At 42.5% G+C, this 19,644-nt stretch overlaps 2 protein-coding genes across 8 annotated transcripts in view; one reads left to right on the top strand and one right to left on the bottom strand.

Annotated features, from left to right (window-relative positions):
- Positions 1–19,644, top strand: part of fat3a (FAT atypical cadherin 3a) — a 183,660-nt gene that overhangs the window by 146,759 nt on the left and 17,257 nt on the right. For all 7 annotated transcript variants that reach the window (XM_013267033.3, XM_025897978.1, XM_025897979.1 and 4 more), the window contains 5 exons: positions 14,442–14,585; positions 15,309–15,506; positions 16,045–16,846; positions 17,149–17,283; positions 17,419–17,573. In XM_013267033.3, coding sequence (XP_013122487.2) covers positions 14,442–14,585; positions 15,309–15,506; positions 16,045–16,846; positions 17,149–17,283; positions 17,419–17,573 — 1,434 coding nt within the window. The remainder of the gene's footprint in view (positions 1–14,441; positions 14,586–15,308; positions 15,507–16,044; positions 16,847–17,148; positions 17,284–17,418; positions 17,574–19,644) is intronic.
- LOC112842099 (uncharacterized) lies at positions 4,023–7,300 on the bottom strand. Its single transcript, XM_025897980.1, has 2 exons — positions 5,093–7,300; positions 4,023–4,094 (listed from the first exon to the last, which is right to left on the bottom strand). The coding sequence occupies exon 1, from the start codon at positions 7,285–7,287 to the stop codon at positions 5,206–5,208; it is 2,082 nt and encodes a 693-aa protein (XP_025753765.1). The 5' UTR covers positions 7,288–7,300; the 3' UTR covers positions 4,023–4,094; positions 5,093–5,205.

Here is a 19,644-nt window from a genome sequence, read left to right as displayed (position 1 = left end):
ATAGGGTGGGGCTAGGTTTCAAAATGAGCTCACCCGAAACCCTGGCTGATTGTGACCCACACCCGTTTTCACACATTGGCTCATGTGGTAGAGGATCATCAGGGGGTCCTTTTGTCCCTCTTTGGGGGGTTACTCCCACGGGGTTTAAATCTGGGGCTCTCCACCATGTGACCTTAGAACTGAAGAAGCTTCTCAGATGAGAGGTGAAACGTCTTCAAGCAACTTAAAGAAGTCCAGACGCTTTTCTTTCCAAGCTCCTTAGACAATTGAAAGAGTGTCCACTGGCTTGTAGGTGTAAATAGACTGCAGAGGCCTGGCCTGACGAGGTAGCTCTTCTGTGTTGTGCCATCCGCTTTGCCAGAGGTTGTTTGGTTTCCCCTATGTATAAATCCTGGCAATCCTCCTGGCACTTAACAGCGTACACTATGTTACTCTGTTTGTGTCGGACCCAATCCTTGGGGTGGACCAATTTTTGGCTGTTTTGGGGTTTAAAAGCCACAGAGACACGGTGTTTAGAAAAAATGCGTCTCAATTGTTCCAATTGTCCTGACACATACGGGATCACTACAGGTTTTCGCTTAGGCAGTGGTTGTCCTTCTCTCCTGGATTGGCTGGAGCTTTCTTTTTCTGCCTTCCCAGCTTTGACAAAAGTCCAGCTGGGATAACCACATTTACTCAGGGCCTTCTTGATGTGATGTTCTTCTGCTTCCCTGGCCGCTGTGTCTGTGGGGATGGTGTTCGCTCTGTGTTGTAGCGTCCTGATGACACCCAGTTTATGCTCCTGTGGATGATGAGAGTCAAACCTTAAATACTGATCCGTATGTGTAGGTTTCCGGTACACATCAGCTTAGCTGTCCCCCATTACTGATGGAAATCTCACAGTCTAAGAAGGCTAGCCTGCCACTTTTCATATCCTCCCTGGTGGATTTGATGTGTCGGTCCACCGAGTTAATGTGATCCGTGAATTGTGGTACGTCCTGAGATTTGATTTTTACCCAGGTGTCATCCACATACCTGAACCAATGACTTGGTGGTGTTCCAGGGTAGGATAGCAAAGCCCTCTTTTCCACTTCTTCCATGTACAAATTGGCCTCGATGGGTGAAACTGGGGAACCCATGGCACACCCGTGTTTCTGCCTGTAGAACTGACCCTTGTATGTGAAGTAGGCAGAATGAAGACACAGTTCCAAAAGCAAACACACTTGGTCAATGCTGAGAGTGGTCCTGTTGCTGAGGTTGGGGTCATCCTGTAATCTCTTACGAACTACCTCCAATGCTTCCGTGACTGGGATGCAAGTGAAGAGAGATGTAACATCATACGAGACCATGGTTTCATCTGCCTCCATCATGACATCTCTCACCTCTCAACAAAATCCAACGTGTTCTGGATGTGGTGTTCAGAGCTGCCTACCAGCAGGTTGAGAATCAAAGCCAGAAACGTAGAGATGTTACAGAACCTGCAGTCAGCTGAGACTGAAGAAGTCACTTGGATGAGTGACGAAACATTTCTCCCACTGAAAAAGCTACGTCCAGATGAACAGAATCAACTTTTGGAGATTTACTTACCTGTATGATTGAGAAGCATCAAGACACTTAAGAAAGGGTCTCCAGTATTTATAAGTTGGACAGCACCAGGCCCTGTTACACTGCTATGTGTTGTTTGGTGACATGCTGCAATACTAAAACCCCAAGAATGTGTGTTTCATTCATATTTCGTCAGTGGTTGAATGGCAATAAAGCGGAGTCTGAGCCTGAAAAAAGAAAAGAAAAAAAGATGATAATTTTGATGCAGTCAGGTGAAAACTTCTCTCAGATTTGACTGGTTTATATGGAAACACTCAGCTAACTTGTTTGTTTTCACAGCAGATTTTTGCTTATACTATCAGTGCTGTCGGTTCTGTATCTATACAGTTATCATACATACATGAACAGACAATTCCAGAAAAAAAATAGCTGTGTTAATTTGTTCCATACCTGCAGAGTCTTAGCTTTCATGGTCACCCATCTTCAACATTGAGAAAAGTCTGTTGCCAGCTGATTAGCTAACTATGAGCTGGTTTGTTATGGATTGGATCCATCACCATATTGTACTTAATTTATTTGAATAAAAAAAACACGTGCACAAAGCAGTTCTTAATTTGAGCTGTTTAATGTGTTGCATCAAAATGAAGGAAGACATGACTCTTTCTCACATCTTAGCTTTTTTCTCACCCTTCTTTAACTTCCCTTGTTTCTTCTTCATCTTCTTCTCCTCTGCAGTGGTTTAAGATTTCAGAAATGTAAAACGTATTAATGAGGGCAGGCTGTTTGAGCATGCTCGGAAAGGGAGTCCATGGGTGTGTGTGGGATCAAAGCTTCTGGCTGATGAAAGTGTGAAAGAGGTCTTGACAGAACGCAGAAGCTTTACAAAGTTGAGGACCATGAGGATGTATGCTAAGCATAAGGAAGGAGTCTGGGGACTAGTGTGTGTGGGTACCACAGTCCAGGATTAGGCAACAAACATCCATGAATACATCAGGCCCCAACCAACCACGGGCTCAGTGAATACCTCAGGCAGCAGAAACCGAAGAAAGAGGAAGAAGAGGAGGAACCAACATTGAAGGACAGACCCCTGCACAGTACACTGTAAAATCTAATTAGTTCACAGAACTCAAAAAAACTATGCAAACTCGTTGCCTCAAAAAAATTGAGTAAAGTTTTACTTAAGATGATTAAGCTAGGGCAACTTACCCATTTTGAGTATACTGTACAGCCTCATTAGTTCACAGAACTCAAAAAAACTATGCAAACTCGTTGCCTCAAAAAAATTGAGTAAAGTTTACTTAAGATGACTAAGTTAAGGCAACTTATTCACTTTGAGTACAGTGTAAAAACCTATTTAGTTTCCAGAACTCAAAAAAAATATGCAAACTCGTTGCCTCAAAAAAACTAAGTAAAGCTTACTGTTAGGACAACTTATTCATTGCAAGTATTCTGCCCTCGCACTTAACTAGGCAGGCAGACAACCATCATCCCATGTAGAAAGACCACACCGTTGTTCCTTTCTGGCAGATTTATTTGATTGGATGCATAGCATGGCTTTGTTGAAATACATGAGTGGATGAATGGTAAAACTGTAAACAAACACAAAATATCCCGTGTGAGCTGACATAAGCAAGCATTCTCACAATTAGAAGATGGTATGACCTGTTACTATGCAAAGCAAAGCAGAACGAAACAAGCTAACAAGCTAACGTTAGCGGTTAGCTAGCGCTAATTAGCATCTAGGCTAATGACTAATAAAGCACATCATTGAGTGAATTTACTTTCTCAAAATATCACAAACAACTCACGGCAGTTAGTGCTAAACATTCACTGGTAAAACGCAACATTACTGCCAACTTACAGACTGTGCTGGCTTAAGAGGCAGCATAGGCAGGCACAGGAGTAGCAAACTGTCCTTCTCCCGTTAGACAGGAAGTAATGAGAAGTAGCACTTCCGGTAGGATGTCAAAATAAAATGAACAGTGTGCCAGAAACAAATAAAGATTGCATGAACTTATATAACACTACATAACATGAGGAGCGACTCTTAAGGAGCCAGAACACTCCCCGCCTGACATCAGTAAGATGTCACACTTGGACCCAAACTAAACTTGTTGCACAGCATCTGATACAAGAAGAACAACGTCCGTGACTGGCCTTAAGTAAACTTTGGCTTTACCATCTTTCACCACCTTGACTTCTACCTTCCTGACAAGTCCGTCACTACTAGGATGAACCTTTGCAATCACCCCCATGGGCCACTGATTTCTCTTCACAAGAGGATCTTTCAGGAGGACCACATCCCCAGCTGCAGGTTTGGTCTGGTGGAATGCCACTTGCGGCGACACTGTAGTGTTGACAAGTATTCCTTACGCCAACGATGCCAGAAAGAGTTGGCCAGACTCTGAACTCTTTTCCACTGTTGCCTGTAGAGGTCCTTCTCCCCGAAGTCGCCTGAGGGTGTAGGAGGTGCAACAACTTTTTGCGTGAGGAGTGTGGCGGGAGTAAGGATGCACGGAATATCTGGATCACTTGACACTGGAACCAGCGGCCGTGCGTTGATGATGGCGGCCACCTCTGCCATGAAGGTGGTCAGGACGTCGTGCATGAAGGGCCTGGAATCAAGTTGAGCGAGCTGGGAGTCTAATATCTTACGTGCCACTTCTATCATCCGCTCCCAACTGCCCCCCATGTGAGAAAAGTAGGGAGGGTTGAAGACCCAAATACATCCATTATCATTTAGGAAGGACTTAACATGTGGGTCACAAGGAATCCTTCTGTCAAACCCTAGCTCCCTGGAGGCTCCTGTGAAGTTAGTTCCACAGTCCGATCTCAATTGCTTTGCAGGCCCTCTGACTGAAAAGAACCTGCGGAGAGCGTTAATGAAGCTAGACGTGTCCATCCCCTCTATGATCTCTAGGCGAACTGCCCTTGTGCTCATGCAGGTGAACATCACTGCCCATCGTTTGCTGCTGGCAAGTCCGCCCCGAGTACGACGAGAGGCAACCGACCATGGCCCAAACACATCTATGCCTACATAAGAGAATGGAGGCTCAGCACTAAGACGTTCTGCAGGAAGATCTGACATTTTTTGGAACTGTGTTACTCCCCTTAGCTTGCGACAAACTACACATGAGTAAATGAGGCTGCTGATCTGGCGTTTACCTCCTAAGACCCAGTAACCTGCGGATCTTAAAGCACCCTCTGTAAGATGACGCCCGTGGTGCCTGACCCTTTCATGGTAATAGGTTAGTTACATGGTGTTTGTGCGGCATAATCAAGGGGTGTTTTTCTGCGGACTCGAGGTCAGAATGAAGAAGGCGTCCACCAAGCCTCAGGAGGCCTGATTTGTCAAGGTAGGGAGAATGCTTTAAGAGGGGGCTTTTCTTTGGGATGTCCATCCCTGACTGTATTTGTTTGAGCTCCTCTGGCAAGCTTTCTTGTTGGACTGTTTTTATAACCATCTCTCTTGCTTGCTCAAAATCTGAGGTAGTGAGTTCATGACATATATGCCATCCCTTACATTGTCCACCTGATTGCTTTACCTTAAAGGTGCGTGCAATGTGCGCCAAATGTGCAACTGCCCTGGTAAGGGACTGCCAGCTGGAGAAAGTTTCTAAGTTTGCAGTCTTTAAACAGAGGCGTGATGTTTGACTGGTGGCAGTGATCAAGAGACGAACTTCAATGTCTGAGTCGGGGTTTTGAAGTTGGAATGAACGTATCTGATGAGTTGCTCTCTAAGGGCTTTAAGGGAAACTCTGGCCCTTTCAACCATGTGCTGGACAACAGTTTTTCGGCAGGTAGAGATCTGGAGCCGTGATCGGCTGGGTTGTGCACCGAGGGTACATAGCCCCACTGAGTTGGTTCTGTTGCTCGTCTGATGCGTTGCACCCGGTTGTTCACGAAAACGTGAAATCTTCTTGCCTCATTGTAGATATAGCCAAGAACGACTTTGCTGTCAGAGAAGAAGCGCATGTTACTAATCTGAATGTCCATTTCATCTCTGATTAGCTCCCGAACTTCCACCGCTAACACCAATGCACACAGCTCGAGCCTGGGAATGGTAAGTTTGGCTTTCCCGAATACGAACGCAAACTCTGTCTCACCATTTTTGTTCGTTAACTTCAGGTAAGCCACAGCTGCAATAGCCTGGGTTGATGCATCACAGAAGACACAGATTTCTCTGTGGTTCGCACCAAGAAAGGAGAAGGAGCAGTATGGCCTCGGGATATGGATTTGCTCGAGTTGTTTGAGAGCATTCTTCCATTCTGACCACTCCTTGAACATGCCCTCTGGAAGAGTCTCATCCCACCCACAAGTCTCTTTTGTCAGTTCCCGCAACAGTGCCCTCCCCTTGATGCTCACTGGCACTGCAAACCCCAGCGGGTCAAAAAGGCTGTTGATAGTGGACAGAACACCTCTTTCCGTGTAAGGCTTTTTGGTTTGAGAGACTCTGAATGTGAAAGTGTCACCTTCAATGTCCCAACATACTCCTAAGCTTCTCTGCATTGGAGGAAACTCTGTGTTGAAATGTATGTCCTTGAGCCCGCTTGCCAAGTCTACAGTAGAGAATGCTTTCATGACATTTGGGCTGTTTGAAGCTATTTTGTGGAGCCTCAGGTTGGATGCAGCAAGCAGCTCCTGTGTGTCTTTGAGGAGCTTGATTGCCTCTGACTCAGTAGGGAGGGATTTGAGTCCATCGTCGACATAGAAATGTCTTTGGACAAACTGCTTGGCCTCAGAATAGTGCTGTGTGTCGGACAGGTGTGCCACCTTTCTCAGACCGAAAATTGCCACCGCTGGGGAAGGGCTGTTGCCGAACACGTGCACTTTCATTCTGTACTCGACAACTGGCTCTCTTGGGTCACTGTTGCGGTACCAAAGGAACCGGAGGAAGTTCCTGTGGTCTTCTCGCACCTGAAAGCAGTGGAACATTTGTTGTATGTCCGCTGTGACAGCCACCGTTTCTGCTCTGAAACGGATGAGCACCCCGATCAGACTGTTGTTCATATTTGGACCTTTGAGCAGCACATCATTTAAGGACACTCCCTGAAACATTGCACTCGAGTCAAACACCACCCTGATGTTCCCGGGCTTCTGTGGGTGATAAACGCCAAAGAAAGGCAGATGCCCCCATTCTTCTCCTTCTTCGAGAGCTGGTGCGGGTTCGGCATGATCCCTGTCAAACAACCTCTGCATAAAATCCATAAAATGTCTCTCCATCTCAGGGCGTTTATTTAATGTGCAGCGCAACGACTCTAAGCAGCTGAGTGCTTGGTTTCTGTTGTTTGGGAGGCAGGCTCTCGGTGTACGGAAAGGAAGTGGAGCTGTCCAGCTATTTGCATCGTCTTGGTAAAAGTCTCTTTCCATAATTTCCAGAAAGGCTTGGTCCTCAAGGGAAGGGGCCAGCTCTTCATCCTTTTCACTTTGCTGGAATATGTGTTTCCCTATTTGACATGAACTGTGAGTGTCCCAGGGTTTGTTGTGTGACTGTGGCTGCTCTTTGACATGAAAACTGTTCTGACAGGGTGTTAGGAGACTCGGACGCCCGTTCTCTAGAATACTCGTTCTGTATGTGCCTATGATGGCTGGCTTATGGGCTCCCCCTAGGCATACATCCCCTACAATAACCCACCCAAGTGCAAGTCTCTGGGCAAATGGAGCATTGACTGGTCCATTCACTCGTTCATACACTTTGTGCACTTGTATTATGTCTCGGCCTAACAGCAACATAATCTCGGCCTCAGGGTCTAGGGGCTGCATGTGATCTGCTAGGTGTTTGAGGTGCGGATGGGCTAGAGCAATCTCTTGCGTTGGGATTTCATTCTTGTTGTCTGGGAGTGAGTCACACTCGAGCAAAGAAGGCAGAGGAGAGCTGAACTGGCCATCAACGGACTGTAAAAAGAGGTTCGCAGCTAAGCGGCCATTTGTGGTGGAAACCCCTGTACATGTCTTGAGTGTGTATGGCGCTAGGCGCTAGGTTGCTCATTGGAATGCCAAAGGTGTCGAAAAGATTTGACTTCGCTAATGACCTATTGCTCTGGTCATCTATGATAGCGTAAACCTTGACTTTTTTGTCTAGATGCCCCTTTGGATAAATGTAGGCTTGACATATTTTTGAGCAGGAACGCCCCCCACCTAAGTCCCCACAAACTTGAGTGCATGCTGAGCTTGTCTCCAAGTCTAGGCTATTCTCCCCGCCATGCTCCTCCCTGTCCTGGTCTGGGGCAATGTTTTGAGCTTTTGTGTTTTGTGTCCATGGAGCTGGACCTGCATGCAGTGCTGCAACGTGTTTGTTGCTGTTGCACTCGAGGTAAGTAATCTCTTCCTTACAGTCTTTAGCTTGGTGAGCTGAGGAATTGCAGCACCTAAAACAGATGTTGTATTCTCTGAGGTATGCTTTACGCTCGTCTAGTGTCTTTTCCCTGAAACCTCTACACTTCTTTAACGGGTGCGGTTTCTTGTAGATGGGACACAGTTTGTTTGTAAACTCACTCGTGCTGCCTAAGCTTGGTTTGTGAGTTTCGTTTACCTCTGTTTTGTGGACGGCAACAGGCGGTCTTGACTTGACAAATCTTGTATAGTGGTTGTCGTGAGTTGTTGGATAGGATGTGGGACCTGATACAGTAGACTTAAAACTGGGGTCATTTCTCATTTTCGCTTCATCTTGTATGAAGCGACAGAAGAATGAGAATGGAGGGAAATATACATCATGTCTCTGCTTGTATTTAGTCCCCTCTGACATCCACCTGTCTTGAAGATTTGTTGGCAACTTATCAACTATCGGGGCAATGCCACGTGATGTGTCCAAATACACTAGCCCAGGTAAAGAGCCGTCTGATTTGGCTGCATCAATTTCAGAAAGTAGGTCGCCAAGTTCTCTTAGATTCTGGGGGTCTTTGTTTGACACTCTAGGAAAGCGTTCAAGTCTGTCAAGGAGCGACTTCTCAATAGCCTCTGGAGTGCCATAACATTCTTGTAGCCGTGTCCAAACTCGACGTAGGCCCTCTGCTGGATTGTTGAGATTGACAGAGCGTATACGTTTGGCATGCTTAGACGACTCTTCTCCAAGCCACCGGGTGAGCAAATCTAACTGTTCGCTAGGCTTTAAGCTTAACCCTTCAATAGCATTACAGAAAGAAGCTCTCCATGCCCAGTAGTCCTCTGCTCTGTCTGTAAACTTTGTCAGACCATCTGCCACCAATTCTCTTTTTGCCAGAAACTTAGCGAGATTAGCAAAGTCACTGTTCCCGTTGTTGAATTGTGTTGGTTGGAAAGGTGGAGCGTAAGGGGAAAAGCTGATAGGTTGAGGTGTGGTACTTACATACCTTTGGCCACATTTTTCTTGGGTATCAGCAGCTGGTGTCAGATGGCTACCGATCTCATCTTTGATGTCCTGTTGATTTACCTGTGGGACATATTGAGGTGAAGTGGCTGGATCGGGGTTTGGACTGATGTCACATTGTTTTATGGGTGTAAAGTGTTTAGGGTCCGGCAAGTCTTCTCTGCGATGCTCTGGTGAAGAATATCCAAGATAACTCTGTAGTCTGTATGACTGGGTTGAATCTGGAAGCTGGCGTAGAGCGTATGAGTTCAGCACTGGTTGTGAGTTGTCTTGACCCTGTCGTGATTCCCCATGTTGTTTTTCTGACACACGAGATGACCACATTTCCCCATTTACCTCCTCTGCTATTGCTGCTTCAAATACATTGGCTTCAGCGAGCGCAGCTTCTGCTTCCTTTTCTTCTTTTAGTGCTTCTAATGTAGCACTTAACTCTGCTTGCCTCATTTTCACCTCAATCTCCCGTCATGTAAACTCTGCTCTGGCACGTGCTGCTTCGGCCTTTGCCCGTGCTTCGACTGCTGCTTTGGCGAGTGAGCTGCGGGATCTGGATGTTGATCCAGAGCAGGTGGACCGGACCTCCAGCTGCTCCTCCTCTGCTGACAGCATAGTCACGTCTGGGTCAGATGTCTGGGAGACTGTGCCTCCTAAAGTAGCCGTTTCGCCAGTCTTTTTACTATTCTGCCCTCGCACTTAACTAGGCAGACAGACAACCATCATCCCATGTAGAAAGACCACACCGTTGTTCCTTTCTGGCAGATTTATTTGATTGGATGCATAGCATGGCTTTGTTGAAATACATGAGTGGATGAATGGTAAAACTGTAAACAAACACAAAATATCCCGTGTGAGCTGACATAAGCAAACATTCTCACAATTAGAAGATGGTATGACCTGTTACTATGCAAAGCAAAGCAGAACGAAACAAGCTAACAAGCTAACGTTAGCGGTTAGCTAGCGCTAATTAGCATCTAGGCTAATGACTAATAAAGCACATCATTGAGTGAATTTACTTTCTCAAAATATCACAAACAACTCACGGCAGTTAGTGCTAAACATTCACTGGTAAAACGCAACATTACTGCCAACTTACAGACTGTGCTGGCTTAAGAGGCAGCATAGGCAGGCACAGGAGTAGCAAATTGTCTTTCTCCTGTTAGACAGGAAGTAATGAGAAGTAGCACTTCCGGTAGGATGTCAAAATAAAATGAACAGTGTGCCAGAAACAAATAAAGATTGCATGAACTTATATAACACTACATAACATGAGGGGCGACTCTTAAGGAGCCAGAACAGCAAGTATGCAGTATTAAGAATAACTTGATATTTCTGACTAATACTAATTGTTTACCTACTGACAAACATTTCAAGTTCAACTAAATGAAAAAACAATTTGTGGTAACCTGGATATGATTAAAAATAATTAACAACACTTTTTGTAATGATGTTAAAATCAGCCCAACTTTTATTTTCAAATGCAAAAAAGTATAACGGCCAACATACTGGACACTGTTCTCTTGAACAACAAACAATTATATTGCCATCACTGTTATAATCTTACAATGAAACAAAGTCTCAGATTTAATTATTCTGAAAAAGAGGTTAAGGCCTACCACAAGTTTGTTTTGTACTTACATTACTTATATAATCAAAATAAAATATTTATTGTTCTGTCACAAGTGCAGTCTCTAATTTAAACAACACATTTGTTTTTCATTCAAACACAGGAGCTGGAATGTTGTAATATTTTAAGGATGGCTTGTTTCCAGTCCAGGCATTACTGCCTAAATGACTATCATGGATCAAGGTGATCCAAATGTAAGTGCAGAAGAAAGTCTTTAACTTCCCTTAAGTACAGTGGCAGTGGATGTGGGTTGGAGATGCAATGAGCTTGAACCTGCAGGCGACCGTCTTCACTGACCACACCATCTGTGACGGAGGACTCATCTCTCCTGGTGTCCTGCAAGCAAACAATCATATTTTTTGGAACACGAACTTAATTGCTTTCTTAAAACATTTTTTTCTGCATTTCGTATAGAACAGACTCCAATTTAGACAATCTCAGGCTCTCTTCCCACCGGAGAGGTGACATTCAATGTCCCACTTGTCAGTCTGGATAGCCCTGACCACCACCCGACACACAATAATGTCATGAAAGCATCATTTTAAAAAGGGCTATACAAACATGGCCAATAACTTTCATTCTAATGATCTGCAAAATGATTTGGGCACAAAACAAATTTTGCTGTTAGAAAATTTGCAGACTTCACTATATACAGTGTAGACCCTCTAAACTAAGTTTGGGGGACGTGATCTTTCAAGAAATGCAGACCAAACTGTTGTTGTTTGTTTACTTACACAGCATGTCTTGTAGAATTAACTGGAGTCAACAGCAACAGCATAGTGCAGTCATATCACAAGTCTAATAACAGAAGACAGGAAAAGATCAGTAAAGAAACAACTTCCCCAAACCAAAGCACAAATAAAACAATAAGAAAAACAGGCTGATCTAGAGTATGATTAAAGTTCAGCCTGATTAATATAAATGTTACTGACAATTGCTAATATATTGGAAAACCAAAATACTTACCACTGAGTTGATGTCTTTCTGTCCAACAGCAGGAGTGCTGGTCCCGAGCCTCAAAGACAGTAAGAAGCAAGCAGAGGGAGAAAAAAGCTGATTTGATCCTTAATGGATGTGCAATCATCTTAACTTCTAAACTTACAACACAGAAGGTCATTGTAGACCCCATACAACCAAATTAGACTAACACATATAGTATTAAAAACACCATCTTCTACTGTGTCTGAATGTGTGGTATTGGCACTGTCAGTTTAGGCCTAAAGAGATATGTGTTTAAAAAAAGACCACCTAATTTAAATATAATCATTACATGCTTGTTAAAAGCTAACTTCCAATATATAAAGTTTCTAATAAGCAAAATGACCAGACCTAACATATGGCAGGGTTTATATGTAACATAATGTTTCTTATGATTCAACTGTGGAATTTAACTTAATTCTTTAGAAGGACAAGCTATATTATTTTATTCTCAACTATAAAGCCAACCTAGACTTTAACATTTAACAGGCCACTAATCTGGATTATAGCATTCATAGCAAAACTTGTTTTTAAACACATTTTTTAACAAGATAAATACTATTGTTATTATTATTATTATTTAAAATGTAATTAAACAGAAAAGTCAGTTAAATATAAAAGCAGTTTGCTTATGTTGTTAAATAAAGGCTAGATTTGACATTAATAGATGCCACAGATGTTCAAAAGCTGCCACAAAGCATTAAAAAAAATAGATGTCTCCAAAAAAGTCGGAGCATTTTTGCAAATATGTGATGTCTTGATAAATCGAGCAGATATTTGAACTTTATGCAGCTACATTCTCGCCTGAACATCCGGACTGATCCGTGAGAGGGAGGAGGACGGTAGTGACGTGGCATTTTCAAACCACATCGTTTCATCCTTCCGCACTGAGAAGCAAAACTTCCCGCTTACAAAAACGCTGATCAACTCAAATAAATTGAGTTGATCAGCGTTTTTGTATAAAAAGTACTGGTAAATTACTTAAATTGAGTTCTAATAACAAATTGATAAAATTGAGTTCAGCCTACTTAATATTTTTAATTAAACACAATATTAGATTTTACAGTATATGTGCCACCGGCAGATAGAGGAGGTGGCTGATATCCAGAAGTCCTGCCAGTGGCTGGACAAAGCTGGACTAATCATGGCAGCAGAGGAACAAGCTCTGAGCACAAGATCCATAGAGACTGGGGTCTGTCACACCAGGCAAAACCCCAGGTGCAGGCTGTGTAACGATGCCCCTGAGACAATCCAGCACATAACAGCATTGTGCAAGATGCTAGCAGGCAGGGCATACATGGAATGCCATAACCAAGTGGCCAGCATAGTATACAGAAATATCTGTGTTGAGTATGGCCTGCAAGTCCCGAGGTTAAAATGGAAGACGCCCCCAAGGGTGGTGGATGACGACCGAGCTAAGGTCCTGTGGGACTTCCAGATACAGACGGACATACACCACTATGTCCGGTGATGGCTAACCAACCGGATATAGTGGTGGAAGGCAAACAGAAGAAGACGGCCATAGTGATAGACGTAGTGGTTCCGAATGACAGCAACATCGGGAAGAAGGAACACAAGAAGCTTGAGAAATACCAAGGGCTCAGAGAAGAGCTGGAGAAGATGTGGAGGGTGAAGGTAACGGTAGTCCCAGTGGTAATCGGAGCACTAGGTGCGGTGACTCCCAAACTAGGCTAGTGGCTCCAGCAGATCCCATCTCTGTCCGGAAGAGCTCAGTCATAGGAACAGCTAAGATACTGCGCAAGACCCTCAAGCTCCCATATATAGCTCCTACATATATTTGAGAGAGAGAGAGAGAGATTGTGGCTTATAAGTACAGTCCATTTAAAAATCACACCTTGAAATATATACTGAAATTGTTGATTCTTACAACCTTTTGGAGCCCCAAAAATAACAGGATTGCTCAATACTATTTCCCTTCGCTGTGAGGAGGCGATTGGCTCCGACAGAGCTTTGACTGCACTCCGAAGGAGGCTATGGACATTGAGTCTGAGGGGACCATTTTCCACAGCTCCACTGGTTGCTACAGCAAGGTTAATAGCAACTGTTGTGGTGTTAATCCCAGAACCAGCTGTGCTGGTTCTGCTTAGTCACTGGTGGACACCGGAGATGAAGGGAGCCGCCAGGCCTGAAGGAGTCTTATCATGAAGGAGTCTTAGCAGGCCTGTGGGACTCCAGAGGCAGCAGACAGGTACTGGCAGACCCAGGGGAGTGCAGCTGTGCTAGTGGCTGATGGAAAAACTCTGGTGTGGGAGGAGTTCGGAGACTCTTGGTTGCCTTCAAAGCGGTTCTAGCAAACCGTCAGAGAATTCAGGAGGGGAAAGCAGTATTCTAAACACACTGTTTACAGTGGTGCTGACCCCGACAGGGGATTTAGTCAGGTGGTGGAAGGAACACATTGAGGATCTACTCAATCCAATAGTCACACCTTCTATAGTGGAATTTCTTTTTTTCATTATTTTTATTTCATTATTGGGTTTTGTAGATGATGTGTTCTGTTAGCTTCTAGCTTGCACAGGAACAGTTTGTAGCTGAGTATGAAGCAGTGGGGATAAAAATTAGCACCTTCAAGTCTAGACAAAAATGGGTTGAGTGATTTCCTGATTGAGTACAAATAAAGAAATTCATATTAAAAAATGTTGAATAATAGATTTTTTTGGGGGGGGGGGGGGGGGGGGTGAAATTTGTAAATGTGTCCAAATCTGCTCATGTGCCTGAATGCAGTTATACCTAGGCATGGCTCAAAAGGAAGAAGTGGAGGTAAAGAGACTTATAGTCAAGAAGAAAAGGCCAAATTTGAATTCCATTGAAGTTTTTGGGAATTTGAAACTAGCTGAATGAAAAATGAAAACTCCACTGTGCTGCTACAAAAGTGGATTTTCTGGCTTCACCATTATGTGCCAATGCATCATTCCTGATTTGTTTGGATATCTTCTGTTGTCTCTTTCCTTGTAGGTTCCCAGCTACTCACTTGCCATAAGAGCTTTGGATAGTGGAACCCCTCCCATGTCCTCCACTGTGATGGTAAACATAGACATTTCTGACATCAATGATAATCCACCCACCTTTTCACCGGCCAACCTCTCTGTTGTCATACAGGTAATCTTAATAATCCTCACAATCTTCAGTTGAACCCAAATATAACAATGTCATGTAATAATTGTACCCATGAAGCGCCTTGAGGCGACTTTTGTTGTGATTTGGCGCTATATAAATAAAATTGAATTGAATTGAATTGAATTGAATAATTCAGGTGAACTATAGTACTTAAATTCCCAAGTCAGTGCTTTAAGTAGGCCTGTCCCCTCCCCCATATCAGCATCTCTAAAAATTAGTCAGTGAAAAAAGGAAAGCTTACAGTTGCTGTGAAATCTGATATTGCAACACAGGCCAAACATATAAAAAAATTCTCATCTCTGTTTACAACTGTGTTAGATTATGTTATAAGCTAGCAGTTAAATATTTAAACACCAAGATTTAAATCAAAATGATTCCAGCTTTTGCCTGCCATCACTCCACAGTAAACTGTGGGTCATTCTAATTATTCTAACTGTTATGAGCACAGATACCTACTTCATTTTATTCTGTCATGTTTCTCATGATGAATGACATTATGAATGACCCTTGAACCTGAAATAGTCTATTAAAAGACTATAAATTTATTTTATTCTGCCAGAATGTTGATAACAGTCCTGTAGATTCTTTTTCAGATGTGTATTTTTCATTTTATTTTAATTTTAATAATCTTTAAATTTGGATTAGGAATTATGACTGAACGTGAAATGCATATAATGATTCATCGTCTTGGCTTCCTTTGACCAGGAAAACAAGCCAGTTGGTACCAGTATCCTGCAGTTGTCAGTCATTGATGAGGACTCCTCTCAAAATGGCCCACCCTTCGACTTCCGTATCTTATTGGGAAATGAAGGGAGGGAGTTTGTGTTGGAAAAAGATGGGACACTAGTAGCCAATCAAGTATTCAGAAGGGACCTGGCAACAGAATATGTAATTCAGATACAGGTAGAGTCAAACTGTTGCTTACACCACACAAACAAAGTTGTTGCACTCATTCTTCTCTACTGTCATACTATTGTAAAAGATAGTGTTTTAAGTTCAGCAAACTTTAGCGAAGCATGTATCTACCATTGCTGTGTCACAATTTGGCCACAGTGCCTGCTGCTCAGCAAGTTATACATTCTTCAATCTAAAAAAATGTTGTACCTTGCTAAAAAAAAAATAAAGCAGCAATTAAAATGGTATATATTCATGTTTGTCAAAATGGTATTTAAAATGTTAGAAATGTTAGAGCCTGTTGGCTGAGGTATATCCTAGTGGTGAATTATTTTCATAGCCTTTTCTGTCTTTTGTCTGTATGTCTACTGCTATTGTTAAAAAGGTAAAAAATGTCAAAAAATATATTTTTGAAATATCCTCATTTAAAAAAGCTAAAGTAAAAGAATTGTTGCATATTTCAAATATCTTTTAATCTAGTTTATCTTTTAATATTTTTCATTGGTTATTTTTCTACTTCTGACTTCTGATCTGACTTTTCCTGCAGGTGACAGATTCGGGGAAGCCTCCTTTGTCATCCTCCTCCATACTCACAATCAGGGTGATTGAAGAGAGCCTCCATCGACCAGTAGCAGTACCACTGGACATTCATATTGTTACTATGGAGGATGAATTTCCTGGTGGTGTGATTGGTCAGCTGCATGCCACCGATGCGGACCCTTATGATGTTTTGACTTTTGGTCACGCTCCTTCAGCTCAGCGTAGTCTTTTTAAGATTAGTCCTCATGATGGAAAGATCATTGCCCTGGGTGGTTTGGATGCAGGCAGGTACTTTCTCAATGCTAGTGTCAGTGATGGTCGCTTTGCTGTTCCTGTACCCATAAGTGTGCATGTGGAGCAGGCAACACCAGACATGTTGCGTGAAGCAGTGACAGTGCGTTTTGAGAGAGTGGCACCACAAGACTTTGTGGCGTTGTACTTGAAAAGCATGTTAAATGTGCTCCAGCAGTCTGCTGCTACTCAACAGCAGGACTCACTGCATTTGCTAAGTTTGCAGCCAGTTGGAGGGACGCAACAGCTGGATATGCTCATCACTATGGAAAAAGCAGGTGGTGGATACTATAAGGCAGCCTACCTCACCCAAAAACTAAGTGCATCACGGCGAAACCTGGAGGAAGTGCTTAGAGTGTCAGCTATCCTGGATAAGAACTGTTCTGGATTAGACTGTCGTGGGGCTCAGTGCGAACAGAGCATTGTCTTGGATTCACACAATCTCGCTACATATAGTAACCCACGGGTCAGCTTTGTCTCACCTCGCTTTCACCGGACCTCACGCTGTACATGCAATGGTAAATCAGAATTGTTTTTCTTTGCAGTCTTGCCTTAGACTACATGTAAGATATGCTTTTTGTGTATAGCGCTTTGTGACTGGCAAAGTAAATTAAAGTAATTAAATTAAAGTAATTTTATCCACTTATTTGCACTGCAGCTTAAATTAAGTGGAGTGAGTTGGATACTTGCTAAACTCCCATTGCTGTCTTTGTTTCTTCTATTTTAATAGTGTCTTACTGTGAGTTTCATTAGGATAGTTTCTCAATAGTTTCTTACTGTCTGTCCCTGTGTTTTGTGTGCATGTGTGTATGTATGACAGATGACAGCTGTTCTGTCCTGTCAGAACAATGCGAGAACCAACCCTGTCCACCAGACATGCAGTGTGTTTCAATAGAGGCCAATAGAGGGCGTTATGCATGCCAGTGTCCACAAGGCAAACTTGGAGAGTGTGCAGGTACATATGTCGGCAAAAGAGAAACAATCCAAAGTCAGCATGAAAATAAAAGATGCAAGAACAACAAGTAAAAAACTAACTGTAATGTAACTCTAGAGTAATGTCTAACATTTGTTGTTATTATTTTCGGTGCAGGACATTCATCTTTGAGTTTCTCAGGTAACAGCTACATCAAGTACAGACTCTCTGGACAGCTGCAAACAGAGTTGAAACTGAGTCTGAGGATCAGAACACTGCAGAGCCAAGGAATTATCATGTACACACACACTGAACCCTGCACTGTGCTAAAGGTACATTCACACACATTACAGTAGTGGTTTCCACCACTTCAAAGGACATTTTATTGACAGTCATTTGTTAAAAAGTAATCTATCATATCATATCATATCATATCATCAACAGAAGCCTAAATCTTATGCTGCTGATCTCTTGAGTCATTAAAATAAAAGACTAATCGATCAATCAGTCTTACTACATTTTTACATTATTTTTTATTTGTTCATATTATCACTTTGTTTTTGTTTTTGTTTTTTGTATTTATCTTGATATCTTGATTTCAGATTTGTTTTTACTTAAAAAAAAGTTTGTTCATATGGTATTTTATTTTACTGATCAGCACACCATTTCACCTATTTAAGCTATTTTTAATGTACGTTTGTCATGTTTAACTTAGCTGCTATAATCTTATCTTTGTTTAGAACCTGTCATGCAGTTAAGTCCAGGTCAAAGTGTTTCACGGGTGATTGACAAGCCAAATAAATAATGTGTCATAATAAGAAGATAAAAATAAACTGAAGAGATAAATCATTAGATTAATTAATTATTTAATTAAATAAATTAAAATTTAAAACAACCTAAAAGCGGAGCAAGAGTGTAAGATAAGATACATGAAGATGGCGGTGTGCAATGTCACAGTGGCTCTACACATTTTTTCAGTCCTTTTTGCGTGTTTTGGGGGGGGGGGTTTCTTTCTTTTTGTTAGCGCTAATTTCACTTCTGTTTTTAAGAATATATAATATGAGAACCTTACATAAAACATCCTGAAAATATTTCAGAACAGAAGTATTGGGAAGAGAGGCGAACAGTTTCGGTCTACTGAAAACTGAAACTGTGTCACTCTGTCTCTGTTTTAACAGAGGCAGAGTGACACTGAAAACACTCCCAAACAGCCATGGCAACTCATGGTATCATCACTAAACAGCTGCAGCAGTTCATAGTACAAAAGGCTGCATCATGTCATCACCTCGAAATGCAGCAGAAAGTTGTGACAGCACCACACTGGAATCTACCCTAAACAATCATCAATCACAAATGCCACGACGAGTTATGGCATCATCCCAAACACCTAAACATCACCCTTAAAAAGTTACAGGAGCTTGTGGCTTGACCTCTAATGGCATGTCATAGGAACTGATGGTGTCACTACCTGTACGACTACTAGGTGCTAATACCACACTTTGAGCTAGCTGTCTCTCTGGATCAATTGCTATAGGATTGCAGAACTCTCAGGCATTTACAACTGAAATTCTTGACATAACTTTATCTCCAGTGCTACTTCTCTCTATTATAAACAAAATGGTTCAACTGCAGTTACAGATTGCTACACATACTTTTAACCAGGAATGTTGCATTCTTTTAATTAGAGATCTATGGCTATCTTCTCACTTCTATGGCTATCAAGCAAGCAAGCCACACATTCCGGTGTCAGGACAGAAACTCAGGACAAAAACAAAGACTCTAGAGCAAAAGAGAGGGATTATGCATTTACATACACAGTAAATGGCGCATAAATGCAAAAACCATAGGAAGTCACTGTTAACCCAATTTGTAATATCTGACTGTTAAAGGCAGACTATTTTATCTTCATTTTATCCTCATTAGTTTGACATTGTCAAATAATATAGTAGCTGGGCACATAGACATATGTAGTAATGTGATAGCTGCACAGCGACAAACTGTTCCCACAAAGTTGGGAGAATGAAATTGTTCAAAATGTCTTTGTATGCTGAACCATTAGGAGGTCTTTTCACTGGAACTAAGGGACTGAGCCCAACCCCTTAAAAACAGCCCCACACCACACTCCCTCCCCACCAAACTTTACACTTGCCACAGTGCAGTCAAACAAGTACTGTTCTTCAGGCAATCAGAAGTGTGATTCATTACTCTAAAGAACACCTCTCCACTGTCCAGTGGTTGCATGCTTTACCATTCTGTATCTGATATAATGTTGTATGCAGCCCATGAAGATCTTGACACACTGTTCTTGAGCTAATCTGAAGGCCACAAGAAGTTTGGAGGACTATAGAAATTGGCTCTGCAGAAAGTTGTCAAACTCTGCACGCTATTCAGCTCAGCATCCGC

The sequence above is a fragment of the Oreochromis niloticus genome, linkage group LG14, assembly GCF_001858045.2.
Source record: "Oreochromis niloticus isolate F11D_XX linkage group LG14, O_niloticus_UMD_NMBU, whole genome shotgun sequence".
In the NCBI taxonomy this organism is placed as follows: Eukaryota; Metazoa; Chordata; class Actinopteri; order Cichliformes; family Cichlidae; genus Oreochromis; species Oreochromis niloticus.
The sequence above is the reverse complement of the archived record's forward strand: the minus strand, read 5'-3'. Positions and strand labels throughout refer to the sequence as shown.